Source organism: Nanorana parkeri, unplaced genomic scaffold (assembly GCF_000935625.1).
Source record: "Nanorana parkeri isolate BGI_ZX_2015 unplaced genomic scaffold, ASM93562v1 scaffold511, whole genome shotgun sequence".
In the NCBI taxonomy this organism is placed as follows: Eukaryota; Metazoa; Chordata; class Amphibia; order Anura; family Dicroglossidae; genus Nanorana; species Nanorana parkeri.
In genome coordinates this window covers 305,803-329,087 of record NW_017306779.1, presented here as the reverse complement: position 1 = coordinate 329,087, position 23,285 = coordinate 305,803, and the positions used below count along the sequence as shown (strand labels likewise).

The window sequence follows — 23,285 nt, the reverse complement described above, 5'->3', positions numbered from 1 at the left end:
TAGACTTTTTAACCCCTTAAGGACCAAGGCCCTTTTTAGTTTTTTGTTTACATTTTATAATCCAAATTGTAAGCCTGAAAATGAATTAAAACCCCCAAACATTATATACTGTATTTTCTGAAAGCCAAGACCCTGTAGAATAAAACTGTGGTAGTTGTAAATTCCTATGTTGCAAGACATTAGCGCAACTTATTATCAGACCCAAAAAGTTAGTGAAAAATGCACTTCAGTTAAATTCATTGCCCCAAAACACTATATAAAATCCTTTTTTGGTAAAATATAACAGATGAGATTGCAATGAGTACATAGATACCCAACATGCCCAGGTTAAAAATTGTGTGCATCTGTAAAACTGCAACAAATTTCAGTACCCCAAAAAGTCCATAGACAACGCTTTACAAGCCCATGCAGGTCATCAGGTTTGACATATGAGTAAATATTGGTCCTAGAATTATTGCTCTCACTCTGGCGTGTATGGTGATACCCAACATGTGTAGCACAATCGTCGTTTTCATACATAGGTGCACCCAACACGTGTTAACGTGAAGATGCGCGTCCTCACAGGGGTGGGAGACTTTAACATTTTAAAAATATTTTTACATTTATTTTATTTAATATTTTTAAAGTCCCCCATGTGATAGCATATTGACAGTGACAGGTCCTCTTTTTGGTGATACTGGGGGTCCAAAAGACCCCTAGTATCACCTTTACACTCTAAATAAGCTATTGAAGTGCAGATCGCACTTCAAAGCTTATTGCTGGGCTTCAGGAGCCCAGCAATCACAGCTCAGGGACCGAAAGTGATGCAATACTCATCGCTCCTGGTCCCATAAAACAGGGAGGAGATCTGTGAACGCATGTTCGCTGCTCTCCTCCCCAGCTTTCTGCCAACACCCGAGGTGCCAGTCTCGGGCCCGCAGGAGGGGCAGCGGAGCCTGGGAAGCATGGTGGGGGTGTCGTGTGGGGGGTGGCCACTTTACCGAATCGTAGAAGCGATCTGCCACCGGCTCTACAAATATGAACAGAGTCCCCTTAAGAACCCAGGGCAGGATTATCTGGGAATGCGTCATATGCGGGAAAACAACACTAGCCGACGTGAGCGCTAATACTGTTAAGTTTTGTGCATATATAATTCAGTTGTCCTGTGCTTGGCTACAGCTGTATTGCAAATGTGTAGCACAGTAGGTGGTTGGATAGACAAACACTGCCTCCCTAGGATTTCTAAGAGCACATTGAAGGTAGACCTGGGTGCCAGGTTGGGGATCTCCAAGTTTCATTGTGATCAGTGGTTAATCACCATTTCTGATGCATGCATGCATCAAAACTATCAATTACCTATTTATACCACCAATAAAATTGACACAGGCAAAGAATGGAGTTTGTCATGTAATCTGTTATCAAGAAGCACTCTAGGGGGTTGATTTACTAAAGGCAAGTAAGATTGCTCACTTTGCAAGGTAATTTTCCCTTTAGCTTAGTGAATGAGGTGAAGCTCTGCTGACTTCCACCATCAACCCCTAAGTATCTATTGTCACAATCCTGCCATACACCTTGCAATCTGAATGTGCAATCTTTTTTTAACTTCCATTAAATCTACCACGACTATGTAGTAAAAGCCTTCCCTAACAATTCACGCACTTTATATCTACTCAAGGATACATAATTTTTGGTAGAGCTAGAGAAGATTGTTCAATCAGTTTGCAAGTCATTAGGCCAGCAGTCCTAACTGGGCTTATACTTTCTGACTTGTGCTGAGTTTCCTAGATATCATGGGTAGTTTACTGAATGAATTTACTTGTTGCCTAAAGCTGTTTAATACATTTATATTGTAATTCAGCATTTTTTTATCTTTGTAGATAAAAATCCTTCTCGGCATATTCAGTCAGGCAACATGAAATACAAAGAAGATTCATCCAAACTTCTCTCCGGAAATAAGTTTCAAGAGAGATATTTTGTTTTGAGAGAAAGGAAGCTTCTTATCTACAAAGACATAAAGGTAGAATTATTTCAACAATTTGGGTTGTGCTGGAAATATCCTTTATTCATTTTTAACACCCATCCAAGCTTTCTCAAGGTGTATTTGCAAAGCTCTATGGACAGGTTTTACATACAATATAGAAAGTTGCACCTGTAAATGATTCTACTCTGTTTCAACAATCGATGTACTATGCAGAATTTATGCATTTTTTTCATCTATAGCTATAAACATATTAATTATACAGTCATGGTTTTATATAGCATTTTGATGTGCAGGCATTGGTCATATAACACTAGTGCTAAATTGGACCTTGTATTATGAGCACATAAAAAAGATCATTAATCATTTTTTATTTTAACTGAATACAATGACATATCAGAACTGCCAGAAACACAGTTTGCTGCAAAGAGTTGCATTGTTGGTGTAAGAGTGTGGTCTGGCGCTGGCATATTTGCCAAGCCTTAGACTGCACTGTGGGGGTGTTCAATTTCTTATTCTTCTTTTCTACCTGAACTCTAATGAGTCTTTAGACGCATAGCATTCAATACAGCCAGTGATGGAGAGGTGAGAGATAATTAACACCACACATCATATGGACAGAATTGTGGGCCTTCTTAACAGGCAAATAGATTTTTTTAAGCTGCAGACATAAATATACAGTTTGTGGAATCAGGTACTTTAATCCAGAATATAGCACAGATACTACACTGCACAGCAAGATATGTGCTACACAGCCACCCAGCCAGTTAGTGCTGCCGTTTATATATGCTAAAAGGAAATGTGCTGACAGGAGTAGAAAGCAGAACGTTCTGCTGCTCTTTTATTGTCCAATCAGAAAGCTTGGGGTGTGTTGCTCACCAAGCTGTACTGTTAATGCAATGGATTGAGAACCTTGCTTTGCTGCTAGTAGGAGCTCAAGACTAGCTGAACAGAACTCCAGTGACTCCTATAACACTTCAGATAAAAGTATTTTAGCTGTGTATTTAGCTACTTGTCTTGTCTTGTTTACCTTTAAAGTATTCCTATGTGGTGGTTTAGGGTTGGTTAACTGGCTCCTCTTCTGGGTATCAGATATATTCAGGTGCTGCAAGCTTTTTCACCTTCTTTGCAGAGCACACAAATATTCTAGGATATTGGGGTTACTTTTAAAGGAAATGACTTCCAGCATTTGCGCGATTATCCCATAGCTTTGCTCCTTTCCATTACCTGTGCCTTTCTGCCTGACTCGAAATGTTTATAGGTGTCCTCGCTCTTCAATAGGAAATAATCACCAGGAACTTTGGAAATGATAAGCCAGGGTGTTACACATTTCACCAGGCTTTGCGTATAACTGAACTATCACTCCTGGGTGTCCTGACGTTTTACATTATATATTGCAGTCATCTTATAGAAAATTATTTAAAAAAATTCACATTCAAGTAATAGGTTCTTGTTATGTATGAAGAAACATACTGCACAACGATCATTAAAGTGCAACTCCAGGTTAACAAATATTTGCACAGGTGAAATATGTTTACTGTTTTGCCTGTCAAGGGATTTATAATTCTGCACTTGTGATTGAGAAATCCATGCCACGCAGGAGACATTCATATTTCTCAATCCAGTCTTGCAGACAGGGTTGCCTGGGGTTCCACTATGAGGACATTGTTTCTTCTATTATGGAAGGTCCACTCCAAGAGTAAGGTAATTTGAAGTGGAGTTTTGTATAAGCATTAAAAAACAGCAACCAGGCTGCTTGTTATTGCAGAAGAAGCGTACTATGTATCTTCTGCAATAATGGACTCTTACCTACCTGTTCTCAATCCACTTGACATTGTGCAATTTTGGCATCTGCCGGGATGAATGAACCACTGCACATGCATGGGAGTTAAGTTATCCCGGCACAGCCAATCAAGGTGGCTGAAGATCCTGACCTGGAAAAAGACAGGGTAAAGCTGTTGGGACTGATGAGGGAGCTTGAGGTACTACATAGTTATACTTTAATGGAGAATTCAAATGACACCCAAAGGGTTATTCACAAAGCTAGCCAAATGATCCAGCCGTAGCTCCGGCTGCCTGAGCCCTTCGGTTCACTATAGCCCATACCGTTCCCAAAGCTGGCGGAGCACCTCAGTCGAGCCGAAGGCATATGCTTTGGTTCGACTGAGCGTAAGTGAAACCAAAAGTGGGCTGTTGGCCGGCCGAAAGCCTCGCAGCTGACAGCTGGGCAGAGCCTGCTGTGATCTCCCGGCTGGCACCGGCCAGTTGCAATGACATATCTGTCATTGCAACTGGCCGGAGCCAGCCGTGAGATCACGGTTGGCTCCATCCAGTTGTTATTCATCGGCTGGAACCTGCTAGAAGACTCTGACAGGTCTGGGCCAATAGGATATAGTTATACGGTGCTAGCTCTGCCCAATTGTTACCTTTTTTAATTCTTTTTTTTCTTTTTCAGTGATCTTTATTTTTGTTTTTTCAGTGATCTTTATTTTTGTTTTTTCATTTTTTAACCTCTTGCCGTCCGCCCGTAGTAAAAAAACGGACGGACGGCACTGCTGCATCTGCGGGTTGCCGTCTCCAGACGGCAATTTTTTTCTGCTCGCGCGCGCCCCCTAGCGGGCACGCACGGGCAGAAAAGACCCGTTCAATGCGAACACCCGGTACCGGGTGTTTCACATATAGGCGATCAGCGGGTCCATAGCCCGCCGATCGCCTATATGTGCTCGTTCGCGGCACCCCCCCCACCAGGGTTGTTATCCCCCTATATAATAGCAATAACAATAAGTGCAAAAAAAAAAATATAAATAAAAAAAAAGAAAAGTAACACATAAAAAAATAAAATAAAATAAAAGCCACATATAAAAAAAGGGGAAAAAACCCCCCCAAAATGTTTAACTCCCCCACCCCCACGTTTACGCGCCTATAAACGTAAATACGCGTCCGGTGCCCCAGCGCGCAAAAATTACAATTGCGCTACACATGTTACATATCGCCGCGAACGTCGCAGTGAGAGCAATCATTTTAGGGCCATCAATCACTGATAACACTAAACTGATGAGCGGTAACAGCTTTTAAAGCGTCGCCTATGGCCAATTTTGGGTATTATCGTTTTTTGAGGTTTCGCGCGCGCACGCAATTTTAAGGCTTGACATGTTTAGTGTCTTTTTACCCGACGTGACCCCATCTTTTATATTTTACCAAAAAATTGGGTAATAATAAATGTTTTATCATTTAATATAGGGGAAACTGTTTTTTTTTTTAAATTTCGGTAATTTTTCCTTAATATAGTAAAAAAATAAAACCCCCAGTGGTGAATAAATACCACCAAAAGAAAGCTCTATCTGTCCCCAAAAAAGGGTATAAAATTCATTTCAGTACAGCGCTGCATGACGGAATAAATGTCAGTCAAAGTACCGCAGCGCTGAATACTGAAAAATGGCCTGGATGGGAAGGGGGTTTAACACCGCGGATGTCAACTGGTTAATGATCTTTTTTTTACTTTTTTTTTAATCTTTATTTATTTTTTAAGACCTATAATTTTTTGAACTTTTTAAACTTTTTTTACTACTTTGTTCACTGTTTCACTATTCTGCTTGGTACCACAGAGGTACTGAGCAGAATAGCCAAGCCGAATGCCGCTCTGCGTTCGGCTCACTTCTGGTTGGGTATTCACTCAGCTGCCTACGGCAGCTTTGTAAGTAACCCTGTCAGTTTTGTTGTGGAGTAATTTATACTACAGACTACAAGGTTAAAATCATTTTTTTTTCTTTATTACTCCCCTGAGCCTAATTAGGTACACCAAGAGAATGCAGACTTGCAAAACTTACTCCTGTAGTAAATTATCTTTTTAGTGAGCCATTGAATTTGGGGTTCCTTTAATAGCCACAGAAAAGGGACAAATGTTTTTAAACCTTTAAGGCACAATTCCAGGGTATCCCCTATTAACCCCAAACCCTCCCCTCTCCATACATCAAACATTTTCAAATTTACATACCTCAAAATCCAGGTTTCTTCAAGCTGGCCACACGGCAGTCCTTTTTCATAATCACTAGCTCTATGTGACAGGGTTAATCCTTAATGAAGCAAAGAGCCATAGGTAATGATATGTGAGCACTGTTTTGTGCAAAAGTACTGTGAACCCAGGCTTGTCTGTGATAGGCTGTGGTCAGAGGAACTGGGTTCAATAATACTGGGCATCATTCAACCCTAAAGAATAGTGGCAGGAGAGGGCACGCTTTCTGTAGTGAGGTGGGCAGCAGAAGTGAGGTCAGAATTGCTGCAGAAGCTGCTTTTTACATTCACATGCAAGGCCCATAGAATTTTATTAGAATTTTAAAGTTGAAGTTGGGCTTAAACCACTTAAGGTACTAGCTTGTGTACAGTACATAACCCATTCATTACCCTTCAAGAATTGTATATAATATTTGTTAAACAGGTACAACTTTCCTTAGGTGGTATTTAATAATAAATGTATAATTGTTCTACTATAAAGGGGAAAAAAACAACACATTTTGACCAAAAAAAAAAACTGTAATGCTCTCACTGCCATTTTCTGGGGCCCTAAAATGCCCCTAATTTCAATTCAGGACTGTGCAGCAGTCAGAGTGCAGGGTTCAGGAGGCTGCAGAGGAGGAGGGGCTCTCAAATATGAACACAGGGTGCAACTCTGATTGGCTCTGTGCATTATGCCTGTAATCTGAGCTGTCTAATAACAGGCTAATCACAGGCATTTAACTGACACACTGGTTGCCTGTGCCTATCTTCTTTAAAAATCCACCTCCCTACTGATTTTTCACTATGTTGTGGTACAAAGGTGGGTAACGAATAAATACCCACTTACCACACCTAGGTCCTAAACATTCAAGTAAAGCAAACAATTTGTAAAGATGCCTTTTTTTATTTTTCCTTTATCCTGCTGTTTATTTGGAGCAATGCTGGAAATCTCAGTGTCTCTTTCTGATAAGAAATTATATCTTATGGCTAATAGTGACCTAAGATGTCTACAAACATAGGAATAATTAGAAAGCATTCTTATCATCGTTGTGCTCCCAGTGTCCAATGTCCTATAGAGATAAGCAACAAGCAAACACATCCTCAGGGTTTACAAGGATCCCCATCCTTCATAAAGCAACAGAATTACATGCTGACTGACTTTCCTCTCCCTCCCATCATTATTTTTTTCTGATTAACTACCAACCACTGCTCTGTCTAGGGAGTTAAACTGTAGGAATTACTAATTTGGGAGTTAAATTGCTGAGAATGTCAAGTTTGAGAACAGTATAACAGCTCATTTTTGTATTTTATCACAAAAGGTGCACATTTTTTTAAGGATGATATGAGAAGTTAGCCTAAAATGGATCATAGCATAGATCTTTACTGTGAAAAAATATATTCTTCATTATAGCATCAGTGCAAATATGCAGTATATGTTTGTCTTGTTGGATATTTTGCCTTTCTTTGCTGTAGAAAAACACAACTAGCTTATGTGAAAAATATAAATAGGTGTTTCCCTGCATGCACTTATGTTCATACTGTACTTAAACAACATTCCAGAAGCAAACATATTTTAAATAGTTTATGCTGGCACACCATATGGTATTACTTTATAATACTAAAATCAGCCTCTTTGTTTATTACTTTATGTAGCCGTAACAGCTGTTGCAACAGTTATTAAAATCCAATGTTCTGAAATTAGTAGTTCTTACCAGGGGTTTCATTAGCAAAATCTGACAAAGTAGCTGTTAAAGGCCTCCTATTCCTCTCAATAACAATTTAGCATACAAAATAGTTATACCTGATATAGAAAAAAAAGAAATACTATGTACATTTTAGAACATTATATTTAGTTAAACCCCAATATATTACACATTATCATTTTGGTGTAACCCTTTACTTTGCTAATGTTTAGATAAGCTATTTACAATACAGCATAGAAATAGCCTTTCCCAGCAAATTAGTAAACAGAAACTCTGGTCCAGTGTGCCCACAGAGACCCAGTTACTCTTAGGAATTACTTTTTTCCATTTTGCATAAAAAGTAGGGTTTTGTATAAAGTAGGGTTAAAACCCATTTATTTGCTATCTGTGCTCCATTCAAGAGATTTCTCTTTATTTCATGTCCTGTAGAGAAAACAGGAAGTAAGAGCCAACTGAAAGACCCATTGGAAGATAGTTCTTAGCAAGGACACAGAAAGTAGGGGTTCTAATCCTTCCACACTTTATCACTTTAAAAAAGTTTTGCCTTAGGTTATACTTTAAGCTGAAGTTTAATTCTCCCTAACACTTAAGGCCTCATGCACCCAGCTATAAAAAAACACATTAAAAATGTTTTATGTGGTAAATGGTAAAATAGCAAATAGGACAATAAGAAATAATATCACATTAGTGTTAATCTGGATGTTTCCAATTTATAAATACCTTTAAAGTTGGGCAAATCTAAATGTGGAAGATGATTTGGCAGTTGTTAAGCAGGGTACATTAGAAAATGAGGCAAGGGAAGTTGAATCTTGCCTACCAATTATTGGATGGAGAGAATAGGCTCCGAAAAAATATTTTAAAATGATATCCTTCTATATTCTTTTAAGAAAAATCTAAACATTTTCTCAGTTCTTTTGAAATATCAAACCATGTAGAATTATATTTATCTCCCTTAGACAACTGAAATAAACATAGAGATAAATTGAGTATTACATTTTCATATTCATTTTTTAAAACAATTTTTAATTATTAGATTCATTGAATGGTATTCTAATTATAGTGATAAACTCTGAGTAGATCTTGAGGAAGATCAATTCCTAATGAATCTTGAGGAAGTAATCTGGAATAGTTCTACCTGTGTATATGTAAGGTGTAAAATTCATGTTATTACTTTTACCTTAAAGAAAGCTAAGATATTACGATAAATAAAAAGCTTATACAATCTTTGAACATTATTAGACCAATTTATAATAAAATACAGGAAGAGGAGGTATCCTGTAAAATATGCTCCCAAGGTAGCAATTAATATTTCACCAAAATATTAAATGCACAGCATAAATGATCTAAAAGCTGTTGCTATTCAGCAATAAAAATATTTATAATGAAATGGTTAGATGGATTAGAAAACCATCAAATACAAGTAAAATGTATACGTAATTAAATACCTTGAAAACAGTTATTTATAAAGAGGAAAAACACATACCCTTTTTAAAAATATGCAATTTTACTGAAACTGAACACCTTGCTTATTTATTGATGGATAAGGTGTGTTAACTGAATCTACTGATCTGGATAGAAAATAAATCTTTTAAAAAGCCCTCCAAGGTATGCTGAATCCTAAGAGACTTCCTAAAATAATTACAATATGGTATAAAATGCCACTTGCTTCACATGTAATGAATCTTAATCCAGATGTAATTTTTTAGAAATATATGAAAGCCAGTTGATTGTGGTTTTAATGTACTATGGATCATTATTTCTGGCATAGGATACACCTGTTCATCAAAATAATTACTGGTGAATACAGTGGTGACACCATGAACAGATTTGGTTAATAAGAATGATAATTATACTTAACTATTTTGCAAGAGCTTTGAGATGTTACCAGTCAAATGGATCTTTAATAAAAGGTATAATAAAATATGTAACTAGTAAAAAAAAGCCCAATGTCATGGATAAGGGGGTAACAAAACGACGTGATTCTAATAAATTTACTAGCACACTGCAAAATAATGCTAGTACACCAATGTGGATATGGGAAAACACACCCTTGGGCTGTCATCACTTAAACATTTTAGGTTTGAGAGAGATGCAAACTCCTGACTAGGGATGAGCTAATAGTTTGGGCACACGCAGTTCACAGTTTGTGAGGTTGGTGAACTAATGTGGCAGTTCATCTGTCCTCCATGGGGGAATGGGGACATGGAGTAGTCATAGTGTCAGCATATTGAAAGCTTCTGTATGTATGTATATATATAATATATATATATAATTTTGTTGTACGTTTTGACCGAGGCATCCTGTTGCTTCCCTTGCCCTGATACATTGGGCATTCTCCGGTCAGGAGTGCGATGGGATATATGGGCTTTTGATTACTGTGGCAACAGACGTATGTAACCGTTGATGAAAAACATTTGGTTTGAAAAGAGCTACAGAAGCCTTTTACTTTTCTTCCCCATAGTCCCTGTGTGTGTTGTAAATTAGCTTCTGCTCCTAGTTCCCTCCTGTGATATAATGTCAATACAAATGAGTAAACTAAACATGAGAGTGTAGTCCATCACAGGAGCAAGCTTGGAGCCATGGCTACTTTACCACACACACCATGGGGAACAAAAGTAGCCACCCTCCAGAAGGAAAGACATTGAGGATCTACAGCCAAGTGATATATAAATAAGGTCCAGTATTGTTAACAGTTAAGCTAATTGAATGCATTCGTAAAAATCAACTCCTAAGTTTAACGTCACTTTAGTTTGCCTCTCTGACCATGTTTGATGTTACATTCTTATTTAGGGAATGAAACATAGTCAGAGTGCAGCCCCCCTCCCCCCACTTACCTGAATTGTGGGGTTCCTCTCCCTGCAGGCTTGTTTACCTTTTTTAATTTGGTCCAGTCTTACATGGCTCTTCCCACACAGCCAATTCATCCATTTCCAGATCCTTTGGTAGGATCTGTAAATGGAGAAACTACAGGTCCCATCAGCCACTGTGGCAGAGGTACTTGCAGTTTCAGCGGACTACAAGTGTGGTGTCGTCACCGCACTTGTAGTCCACTGATACTTCCTCCCATCCGTGTTACTGCATATCTGGGCATGGACAGGAGGAACAGCCTACAGGAGCCAAAGCACTGTGCCCATTATCTACTGATCATGGTTGCAATGCTTTTCTTGCTCTTATGAAAAAAGAAAAATAAATAAATACACATTTTTTTCTTTTATGAAGAGGTGTACATTTATTTTAATTTTTTTTGCAAAAGGTGGAATTTGTTTCATTTAAAGTGTGTTTAATGTTTGTTTAGAATATGTAAATACTTTAGTGTGCATAGTCTGGGCACAAGTTCTCTTCAAGCTGTGTTCACCATCAATCCATGTGCTGGGTAATTAAAAAAGCAGATTCTCTCCTTCACACAACGTAATGATTTAAAATGAACACAGATTTTCTCCATCCCACTACAAGTCACTTCACCTATTTTGTCCTCATTAAATCAGACACATTTAATATCTGGAAGCAGACCAGAGTTCCAAGTAGCTGGTCAGGTCTAGTGAGCAGCCTTTACATTTCTGTTGGTAACTCTGAAGTCCACTTAGTGTCGAAATAGTAAAAGAGAACTAAAGATAAACCTTTTTTTTTTGCATGTAGTCCTTTTTTGGGGGTCAAAGGAATACATTTACTAATGTACTCCTGTAACCCAAATTAGCATCTAGCGAGCTACTGCTGGATATTTACTGACAGCATAGAGATACTCTGCAGCGAGAAAATATCCAAACAATATTGTTGGGATCAACCCCGACTGCCTGATTGATTGCTAGCTCTGCCTCTCTAGACCCAGAGCCAGCTGTGCCTTCCCTCTCCCCAGTCTGTCCCTCTAATGAGCACTGGAGGAACAAAGAGGGGAGGGGGGAATCCCTTAGGGGTGCAGTGAATGAGAGTCACTACTCTCTGCAGGGAGAAAACCGTAAGCTGAGCGATCAGCACTTCATGATCTCTCAGCTTTCAATCTATAGAGCCGGCATGTGACTCCTACAGTGTCACACTCTTGCTCCAAATCTTTGGAAGAGCACATTTTACTCCCCCAAAATGAAGCACTGTGGGCCACAGCCTTGACAAGCACAGAAGAAAAGCACCTTGCATTTTTGCTTGTTTTACATTTGGTGGAGTTGATGCAGCTGTAACATTTTGAGGTTCATAGTGTGACTGGTTCCATTTGTTTTGCACAGCAGAAGCTTGGTCAACATGGTCTCCATGATTAGACACACTCAACAATACTTCTGAATATGTATCTTTCCCCCCCAAAAGGGAGCCTTTATTTATACATATACACATTAGAACACATAAGCATTTACATGGCTTTAACATGTAATTACCATAACATAGATACATACAGGTAGCAGGTATACTTAAAACAGGAACTATATTATTTTTAGAATGTGCAGTTGTAAGTAAACCACTGTGAAGTAAATTAAATGTAGCATACAACCTCTCATTTCTTGTAGAAAGCTCTGCTTCAGTGCTCGCCCTTGGTATCTAAGTATGCAATATGCTACACAACACCCAGTTTCCTAGAATGATTGATTATACACAAAGGGCTGTAAATGTCTGTTTACGCAAAAATATATTGATGACAGCAATTCCAGGTTCTCTCAGAAATACCATAATTATGTAGTGTGCAAATTTCTCTTCAAGAGTTCTGAAGTGGATGAATCAAGCTCACGCTTCATTAACACTTTGCTAAGCATTTATTGTACATATTATAGAACTAGTTTTAAAAAGTAAATTATTTGCAAATTAAAGCTGTAAAATGAAAGAAAACACATACATCCTTAGGTGTGAAATATCTAGCTGTTGCACTTTTTGTATCTCCTGCAGGTAACAGATCAGGGCCCTCCATTTATGTTGCTTAGGCAAATTAGAACAGGGAAACTAGAGAGTAACTGTCTTCTGTAAGGGAAATACAGATGGTTATTTAGTTAGGCACTTCACGGATTATGTCTAATAACAGGTATTCACTGTGAAGCAAACCAAGTTGAACTCAATAAAAATGAAAAACAGTTTTGCAAATTTTGATTACAAAATTATCTGCGATAACTAATGTCTGTCTTAATCAGCAAAATTGGTTATACCCATTTAAAAATTGTGTAACAAGAGTCACTCCTTCAGTGAACAAGTGAAGGAGTGAAGGAAGAATCTCATTTTATACCTCTCACATATTAAAGTGACCCTGGGTTGGTTAAAAAATAATGCCAGCCCATTAAGAAAGCCCATCCATACTTACCTTTCCAGTAATCCATATCTTGAAGCACCACTGGCATAGGGTACCACTGCATGCAGCTGGGGAGCAGGTATTTGGCTCATCCTGAAGGGTCCTACCTTCAAGATGGGCCACTGGAAAGGTAAGTATAGATTATTTTATAAGTCTGGTCTTATTTAATAAGTGACCCTGTGGTGACTTTAAGGTCCCATATGCAAGATGTGCTCATTATTAGGACTGGCTATTTAATTGTTTGTACAAACCAGTCCAATGAGTTCAACCCAAAAGACAAAAAAAGCACATTATGCCTGTGTGGGTAACTTAAGGGTGAAATCAGCACTACATTCAGGCTTGCACAGTTTTACAGGCTCCTCTCCTGTACTGAAATTGCTTACTCTGATGTCAAGCCTAATCTAACCCTATCTTCCCCAGCCTTATTTTTGCTGGCTCTTTTACTGAATTGGATTTCAGTTGTTTTAATCATGGAGGCTTAGCATCACATGAGGGTATTTTTTTTATTATTTTTTTCCCCTCACAGCACCAAAATACACACTATTGAGGTACTGTTCATTGCGGGGCAATGCAAAGCATGTCCAGCGGAGGATGATCGGGGTGCCATTCATCTTGTAACATACCAGTGCATCTAGAATTTGGTGTATTGTGCTGTGTGATAACATGTGCTAATGCCCACATGCCATGTCTTTAAAGCAACACAGTGGTGTACACCAGTCCTTAAACTTCATATAAGTTTTAACATGTTCATATAATTTTTTCAATCATTTCACATCTACAGCTTTTAATTAAAATAATATCTGGTAATCTTGCCATGATGATCCTTTTTAGGCACTTCCTGTTTTGTGGTGACAACCCTCTATTGTTCAATTGTGCTGCTGCATTGTCACCTGTCACACAAGCTACGATGGAGACAAGTGGCCATTTTAACACAAATTACACAGCTGGATCTGAGAAATGCGCAGCCATCACTGGAGTTAATTTATATAGGCAGGAAGTGGCTACATAGAGGCTACAGCAGATTAGCAGCTTTGAGATACAAGAAGGAATGAAAATACAGTATATACAGTAGATAATGCCCTATGTTATATGATGGCACTAAAAATATAAAAAAAGGTGAAGGAAAAAAATGCAAGGCACAGATATAAACAATATTTTAATTGAGGATTATTTCAAGCATTAGCAACATTCTAAGGCATGTTTTTAAAAACAATCCTTGTTTTTATTAAAATAATCATAATTTTCATTTATTTTGTTGTCCTCGCCCTCTTATTTTTTATATATTAAAAATGTAGTTCCATTTTCATGATGTAACAAATCTTGCATTGCCAATTATGTGAAGATGGCTCTACATGATCAATATGTATGCTTTTCCTATGGCTGAAAGTCTAGAGTTCTTCATCGACTTTTTTGACGTAGTATACATTAATTATTGTGACACATGGGATATGTATAACTGAAAATTGCTGAGCAATAGATATATATATATTTTATAGCATGTGGACCTTGCAGTTAATAGGAAGTCTGGATATATAGGGCATTTTTATCTATCAGTCATCTGTGATTGAACGGAGTATGTGATGTCAATTACAATAAATTATGGGTAATCGGAGCTTTATTTTTTATACATGAATATAAAGTGATAACGTATATAAGTGGGATAAATGTGGTTTATTTTCATGCTGCGTTCATCTATACACTCAGAACACTTCTTGCAAACTCTTCTCCCTTAGCTCCCCCTGCAGGGTTCATTTTCTGAATTTTGTTGAGCTCTCTTTTTAAGCAAGATGTTTTAGAATCCTGAGGTAGGCACTGGTAGCAACTGGTAACTGGAGAGACCTAACCAGAATACTAGTAAATAACTACGTTTGTGGTGGGTTCATGCCATGAGTCATATTCAGGATGGAGGCATTGACAGAAGATAAGACAGAAGTACCATCAGGGAAAGCAGTTAGTGGAGACTTTTCTTTGGGTTAACCAGAGCCAAGCATCAAACCCTGAGTCTAGAACAAAGACATAGAAAATACAGCAAACTTCAAGGCAAGTGGTGTTTAAGTGATGCCAGGACAAAATAGGTCAGCAGCTAAGTTCTTTGCAAGAAACATTCAAGGGTGGCACCCATTATCTAACAGACTCTATGATAGGCAACTTAGATTGGAGCAAGCTCTTTAAATGGAATTTTGGTCAGTTGTTATATTCCTGCAGTGCACTTTTTGAGAAACCCAAAAGCATTACGCTGCAGAAAGTGTTTCAGAGGATGCCTACACAGAGAGGTAAGATTCTTTGGTCTGGCTTCAATACCTTTCAGTCAGAGGAACAAGCATGTTGTAAATATGTGTGTGAATTCCTTATAGCTATACTTGTCCCAGGTTAGGGACTCAGAAAGCATTAAAGCCAAACCATGAGCATTACAGCCAGGACCCTAACACACCTAGGGGTCTAGTCACTAAGCTGCCGGAGGATCTAGCCGTAGCTTCGGCTGATCCTTCAGCCAGCTTCGGCCCCAGGACCCCTTCGGTTCAGTCTGAAGGACTGCTGTACGGGCTATTCACTATAGCCCGTACAGCTCCCGAAGTCGGCCGAGCAACTCAGTCGAGCCGAAGGCATATGCCTCAGCTCGACTGAGCAGAGGTGAAAGCTGAAGCTTGCCGAGCGGCCGGCCATTGGAGGCCGACAGCCTGCTTCTGACGGCTGGTTGGAGCCAGCCGTCATCTCACGGCTGGCTCCGGCCACTTTCAGAGAGATCAGCGTCCCTGGTTACCAGCTAACTAGGGACGCTGTAATTACACACTGAGAGCGGCTTCTCCGTGTTCTCAGTGTGTAATGACAGATGTCGTTCCTGGTTACCTGGTAAAACCAATAATAAATAAGGGATGTACCCAAGTGGTAAATGCAGGATATGTCACCTAGTGGATAAAACTAACACTTTTCAAATACAGAGGGCACAAAAACCTACAACATAACTTCTTTTATTAACTGTGATACCAGCAAAGTAATATATCAGTTGGAATGTCCATGCCATAAATATTACACTGGTAAAACAAAAAGACAGCTACGGGTTCGAATTGGAGAACATATGAATGATATCAAGAAAAAAGATAAGGATAGCCGATAGCTACACACTTTTCAGAATTTCATGGAGGGTCACCAAACGGCCTAAAAGTAAAGACAATATTTGCACTAAATCTTTCTTCTAGAAGAGGAGACTTTGACATAATTATCCTCCAAAAAGAAAAAATGTCGACCTACAGGTTAAATACCTTGATACCCAGTGGTTTGAACAATTAATTTAATTTAGATGTTTTTCTATGAGCCTCCATCACAAAAAATGCAAGAGCCATATATAACTGTCTCTTCAGTTGAAATATACGCAACTTCGGTTACCCTAACTCAATTGCCCGCTATCCAAGCAAACTATATGTGATGTACAATAAAACTGACTGCCATCTGGTAAATTACAATTTAGGCCAGCGATGTCCATGGGCCTAATTGGAAGACGGCTCGCAGGTGAGGAGACTAGCTATATACCTCATTCACCTGCGAACCTGCACGTCCTGACGAAGCCCCTGGGGGAGGGGTGAAACACGTAGATGCCATACATTCAATGGTTGGACAAACCCCAAGCATACGAGGCGCATTGATGTAGCGTCTGGACCCACATCGCTTCTCTCGTGTTACTTTGATACAATTTGGACTCCCCTGTTTCCTTGACATCATGGATTTCCGAGCTAAGGACAAATCTGGGATTACACTCATTGTCCCTTCAACAAAACCACCCCACTGATCGAAAGGACAAACTTTACACGGAACAATACCCGGCTAGACATGTGAGTAAGACTGCCTTTTCAATTGAATTCAATCATTGAAAAAGATCAGATTGCTATGATCAAATAAATACCCCTGTACTATCACAGCACAAAAGGGAAGACTCACATACTGTCCAGTACCTACACCATCATTTCACTTTTATTACTGACAAACTGATTATAGCCACTAATATCCCGTGAGGAAAAGTGTCTTTTCAGTTACAACTCGGGACGCTCATGATTAAGAACTGCACGAAAAATATACAACAAAAATCTGAATTACTAAGTGTCCAGCTCTCCTGCAACATAAAAATATATTTGCCTAAGAAATTAATGATATACTATTACATGTTGCCGAACAGGCAGATACAAATAAAACTAAGTGGCAAATTTTGAGCTGCTAATTTGTAATTCATGTGATACCAAGACTACACATGGCTTTCACCTGAAGTTTATGCGATACTTAAATTGACAAGCTGCTATGTGCCCTGACGGATGTGCTTAACTTCTAGGGGGTTTACGCTGTCCCACCCAACGATTACTTTGATCACAGTCAGCACTTCTTTTGTACTGTTTTTTTGTACTGTTTTTTATTTGTCGTTAGGTAGATGTTGGCCATGTCTGTTGTTTACCTCTATATAAATAAATCTTTTTTCTAAGAATAATGTCATATTTGGTCTGTCCCAGTCTTTGAATAACCCTTTGGACTTCTTATAATATATAGGAAGCCCGGCCTCTTTGTTTGTTTTACGTCTTGCACCGGTTATGGATCTGGTAAGACGGACCAATTTGAAAGGGTAACTGACATAGAGCTGATATCTCCAGAAGTAAAACAACCCCAAATTGTGTTTAACCAGAAACGCCACCTGTCATTCCTCCCCCGGACGCTCTGGGAGTCTAATAGGCTCCCGGCCGCCCGGGAGAGAAACACTTTCTCCCAGAAAGGTTCACTCTGATCGATCGAGAAGAGTAAACCTTTCCCTGCTCATTTTTTTTTTCTTCTGCCATCGGAGCCATTGGCTGAAATCACCCTAGGAATGCATAGCTAGATTCTTATTGGCTATTTCAATTTGCAATAGCCAATAGCAAACTGGCATTTGCACCCGCCCACTACTGCTGTGAATCAGCAGAGCGGGACCTGCAGTTCTCCATTAGGTCCCCCTCTGGTGATTGACAGCAGCAGAGGGCGGGTGCAATAGCTAGTTTGCTATTGGCTATTGCAAAGTGAAATAGCCAATAGGAATCTAACTATGCATTCTTTTTTTTATAAATTCTTTTATTTGTCAAGTTTTAAAACAAACACATAAGCATATGTATCAAGTGGGGGAAATAGCTCCCACTGTAAAAGCAGTGGGCGCAACTATATCCCAGATAGCAAGGATAACTTGCTACAAACTTGTGGCGGGGTGAAATTGTAATTTTGTTAACTTGCTGCACATATTCCTGGCAAGTTGTAGACTTGCAGAACACTTTCAGCACAAGTTCTAGTTGACACTTTTTGAATTTGTAGCAAATTTGCTTGGCAAGTCTACAAGCAATAGTCCTGTAGGTCCTAGCAAGAGCTCTGCAAGCTCGCTGGTCTGGAGACTTGCAATGCAGACTTCCTGTAATTGTGCAACAAAATTGTGAAGCTTGGAAAGTCTGCAATAGCTTAGCAAGTCATTTTCAAACCTGCAGCACAATATCTTGCTATCTGGGATGTTTAGTATTGTATACTAAACATATACAATACAAAATAATACATTATACTGTACACTGTAACAACCCTAATGCGTATAAACCTAAATAAAGCCCTCCTTGACAACCTGTCAGCCCGTATGCTAGGTATACCGTAGATGCGTGGGAGGGTCGTGTGATTCCACAATGGGCCCTTAATCGTCTGAGGAGACCGCCTCTGAAGAAGAGGGCCGAGCCCACCTCCGTATGTGCCGTCCTCCCAAAGCCCAGTGTGCAGACCGCCCAACCGTGATTAAACTCGGGTAGATGATCCACTGTAGGCTCACAGGTGTCATGTCAATGGGGCAGGTAAATATTTACATACTATGGGTAGGGTTGTATCGGAGTAACAAAGATGGAAAAGCAAAGGGGGTAAGCAGGAGGGACCCAGCAGGGGAAAATACTGGAGTGGGAGGGGGGGGAGGCTCAGACCAATAGATCTAGGTAGACTTGTGTAGAGGTAAACTCATCCCACCAGAACCAGGTAGTATTGGACCGGGTTCCAGTTCCCTTTATGTGTCTAATGTCTTGAACCTTACTGAGCCAGAGGTTGCAACATGGGTGGGAAAGCTTTCTTCCACATGGCCGGGATGCAGGCCCGAGCAGCGTTAATCAGGTGGATAATGACCGATTTTCTGTAACCCGTCAAGGAATGCGTGTTGAGGATTCGTGCGAGATGTCAGGGACAGCCAAACCTCCGTATTTCTTAGTATTTCTTAGGTAAGCAGAGAATTGAATGTAGTATTCTAGTTGGTTTAGACCCCCAAATGTATTTTGTGATCAGCGACTGAACCGTCGCCCAGAATCCCCTGGGCACCAAGATGGGCAGTGCTTGAATAGGGTATAGTAACCTCGGTAAGACATTCTGTTTAATTACGTTGCACCTGCCTATCCAGGAGAACGCCAGACGGGACTAGTCCCTGAGGTCCATCCTTATTCTTTGTAGCAGGGGTAAAAAAATCAAAGAGTAGGCTGTATTCAATTCTCTCGGGAGCTGGACACCCAGGTATTTGATTGAGGTCGTTGACCAAGCGAACGGGAAATTACCCTGAAGGCGGAGCACGTGGGAGGAAGGGAGGGTGAGATTCAGGGCTTCAGATTTTTGGGCATTAATATGATAATTGGATACTTTCCCATATTCTGCGAGTTCCGCTAAAATATTTGGTAGAGATATATCCGGGGCAGTGAGAAAAAAGAGCAAATCATCCGCGTAGCAGCCACCTTGTGGGAATGGGCCCCTGCATCGATTCTGTGAATATCCTGGTTGGACCTTATTCTCCTCAGTAAGGGCTCCAGGGTAATGATGAAGATCAGAGGAGATAGAGGACACCCTTGTCTCATGCCGTTCGATATATAAAACTTCTCTGACAAACCCCCATTAATTTGTACTTTAGCTGATGGTCGAGAATATAGCGACATAATCCACAACAACATGTGGGGGCCCAACTCCATATGTTCTAGGGTAGCTCTCATGAAGGAGTTAAGGGCCCGAACAAAGTGAGAATTGAGGATGGGGGCAAATCGCTTGTAATACAGCAGGGTAAAGCCATCCGGGCCAGGGGCCTTCACCATGTTTGTCTGCTTCATAACCGCTTCCAATTCCAGTTCTATAATCGGGAGTTCTGAGGAGTGAACAACATTATCGGGGATGGAGGGCATGCCTAAGGATTCTAAGTATGACCGGATTCGGGTCACACGTTAAAGGACAAATAGCTATATGGGGGCATGTTGGGATCCTGGCGTAGGAGTCAAATGAGATTCGGGGAGGGGAACGGGAGAGGGACGGGGGGAGAAGGGCGGGGCTGCACAAGAGGAAGGGAGTAGAGAGTGGGAAGGAAGGGACGGAGGCAGGCAGGAAGAGGAGGATAAGGAGCAAGAGTCAGGCCAGCTGAAGAGGAGGGCTAGGAGAGGGGGAAGTACACTTAGGATTTTGGATGGGGATAGGGAGGGGGGGAGCAGAATACAAGACAAACAACTAAGAGGAACCGAAGTTTGTAGAAAAACCTCCTACAGCCGCACCAGACGGACCGTGGGAGTCATAACTATTGGGGGAGTCGAATCTAAGCACAGCTTGTGAGTAACTCCACAAGCGGCAAGCTTGAAGAGGATATGTGTAGAGTAGCACTCATTGGAACCTGTACATAACCTGCACATGGCATGTAGGTGCACATACTTCATATTTCTAGCAGATATCAATGGTGGGGACACACGGCATACAGTTGTCGCTCCCAAGAACACCCCGGTTGTCGGCCCGACCCAGGGGCGCATCGGGTCGGGTTGAACCCTTGACACAGGGCAGGAGCCCTGCTGGACCGGGCATCCTAGGAGCCATCTGATAAATAAAGTCACGTTGTGTCTCACCCCCCAACCTGGATGGAGGTAAATTCTGAAGGTGCATTGTAAATTGGGATATCAGCATAAACTTTACACCACACAAAATGTAACCCATAACCTTTCCCTCGGGCAGAAGGCATAAAACACCAAGGGAGAGACCGCTAAGGGCAGGGGGACCCCCATCCAACAATTACGTCAGGGGAGACCCCCTCCCGGCAGCCCCACCCCAGATCATGCGGCATCTTCCCGGAACTACACCGCCAGCCCCCCTGCGGGACCTTCGCCACGGGGAACGCATGGAACAGAAATAACTTATATAACATCCTAAACTGGCACTTTAGGTAATGCAAAGCAACCTTTAAAGTTTTCCCCCGCTGGAGATCCCATGCATCTATGAGTGGTGCACTGGCCACCAACACCCATCTAATTTTCTCGAGAGTATCGTAGTACAACCCCACTATTGGGCTGTTTCCTCCCCGGCATTATCCTCCCTGGGGGAGCAACAGTTGACCCTAGTTCCCCAGAGTAACATATAATGAGGTATGTGCTCAACCCATGTGTAGCCGGCAGGCGGTAATGGCTGAACCCCCTCCCTTCATTAGCAATCAGTCCCCATCACCTCACATCGGGCGGTTTGGATCAATCATCCACATCAAATCCAGGGAGGAAGAGGATAGTCCACTGCAACGGCAGGTTCCGTATGGCATCCGATCTGTGGGGAACTCGACCGGGCAAAGTCCTGTGGTGCCCAGGGGGGGTTTGAAGGGTCTGTGGAGTCCGGGTGCCAGAAGAAACCTGATGATAGAAAGATACAAGGAAAAAAGGAAAAGGAGAAACTAAGCCCCAAAGAGCGTTAGAGGCATCTAGGTCCTCATATCCATTTAGGCCTCCACCGGCATCCTCAGATTCACGTGGCCTCCTGTGCGCTGTCGTTGCTGGCGGGCAGATCTTGATTTGGATCGGGAGCGTCGCTGGGCTGCAGGTGTTCGTCGGGGCCCCAACCAGTCATCAGGAGGTGGGATATATTCACGTTGAAGAAGCCGCCTAGGCCAGAGACATCCTTCTGGAAGCGGAGCACGTAAGAGGATTCCCCCTTTCTCACTATTAGATGGAACGGGTAACGCCATCGGTAGGTCGCCCCTGCACTGCGGATCCGATTCAACACTGGGCGGAGGAGTGCTCGGCGCTTGAGGGTGTTGTGGGATAGATCCGGGAAGATCTGTAGCTGTACTCCATCGAACTCAACGGGCCTACGTTGCCATGCAGCCCAGAGTATCTCCTCTTTGATAGTATAGTAATGGACACGGCATACCACGGGTTGATGAGTTAGGAAGTCAGGGGCCCATGGCTCTGTGGACCCGGTCCAGGATGATTGTGGCGGGTTCAACGGTATGCAGTAGGGATGCAAATATGGCTTGCACTGTGGCCCGCAGGTTGGGGGCGCCAGTGGCCTCCGGGATGCCACGGATACGCAGGTTGTTGCGCCTCCCCCTGTCTTCCATGTCCTCCAGGTGGAGTTGCAGGTCCGAGAGCCGGGGGTCCGGCCGCTGGGCTGCCGACTCGAGTGCGGAGATCCTCGAGTCCATCGTGGAGCAGGTGGTCGTTACCTCCGCTACGACCCGGAACACCATAGACTCAAAGTCCCGTTTAGTGGGGAGGTACCTCAGCAAGGCCCGAATCCCCTCTGGTACATCAGATGGCAAGTCATCCGTGAGCTCTTCGCCGTCGTCATGGGGATCTGCATCGGCCGGCCGAGGTGAGTTGGATCCATGCTGGGAGGCATCCAGGGAAGGGGAGCCCCTCCGGCGATTGCTGTGTGATGGGACACGCGTGGAGGAGGAAGGCGCCATTTTAGGCCTACTGAGCATGTTTGGCCAACCCGAAGCCACACGATGTATGGCTGATTTCAGCCGATATACGGCTGGGATCAGCCGTAGCAGCCTGAAGTGAATGGCCAAACAGCGTTCGGCTCACTTCGCTTGGGGTCGGTTAGTCACTTGGCTGCCTATGGCAGCTTAGTGAATAGACCCCCTAGTCCCTTTAAATCTGCTTGAATTCAAAAACCTTTCCGCTTTAAAAAAAAATGGTTTGGGGTGTATATGTAAGAGGAAAAAATGGCTTTACCAACTCAGGTGGAAGAAGTAAACTTATCCACAGCAGAGTAAGTAAACGTGAAAACAAAACAAAAATATTGCAGTTAATCTATCCTTAGATGTGGTAGCTGCATTTGTTTTATTTATTTATTTTCACCTGATGATCCAGCCAGTAATTATTTACCTATATAAATGAAAACTGACAATTTTCAGCACCACTGTCAGTGTGTAAAATGTGTCAACCCTCTAAAAGCCACTTTAGCTGGACAGCTTAGTCTGTTAAAGGATTTGTTGCCTCTCTAGAAACCCTCCATACCCTACTTTTGCTTGTTTGACTTAATTGAGGGGGAGAGGTGTGGGCAGGGGATCCTCGCCTGAGGCAATCCACCAGTTTTGCTTTGATTAGTCTGTTAAAGGAAGTTGAAA

The 23,285-nt window shown here is 41.5% G+C and overlaps 1 protein-coding gene across 1 annotated transcript in view; it reads left to right on the top strand.

Annotated features, from left to right (window-relative positions):
* The window catches only part of ARAP2 (ArfGAP with RhoGAP domain, ankyrin repeat and PH domain 2), a 235,860-nt gene that overhangs the window by 189,616 nt on the left and 22,959 nt on the right, over positions 1-23,285 (top strand). The window contains exons 27-28 of the mRNA XM_018561260.1: positions 1,200-1,238; positions 1,883-1,996. Coding sequence (XP_018416762.1) covers positions 1,200-1,238; positions 1,883-1,996 — 153 coding nt within the window. The remainder of the gene's footprint in view (positions 1-1,199; positions 1,239-1,882; positions 1,997-23,285) is intronic.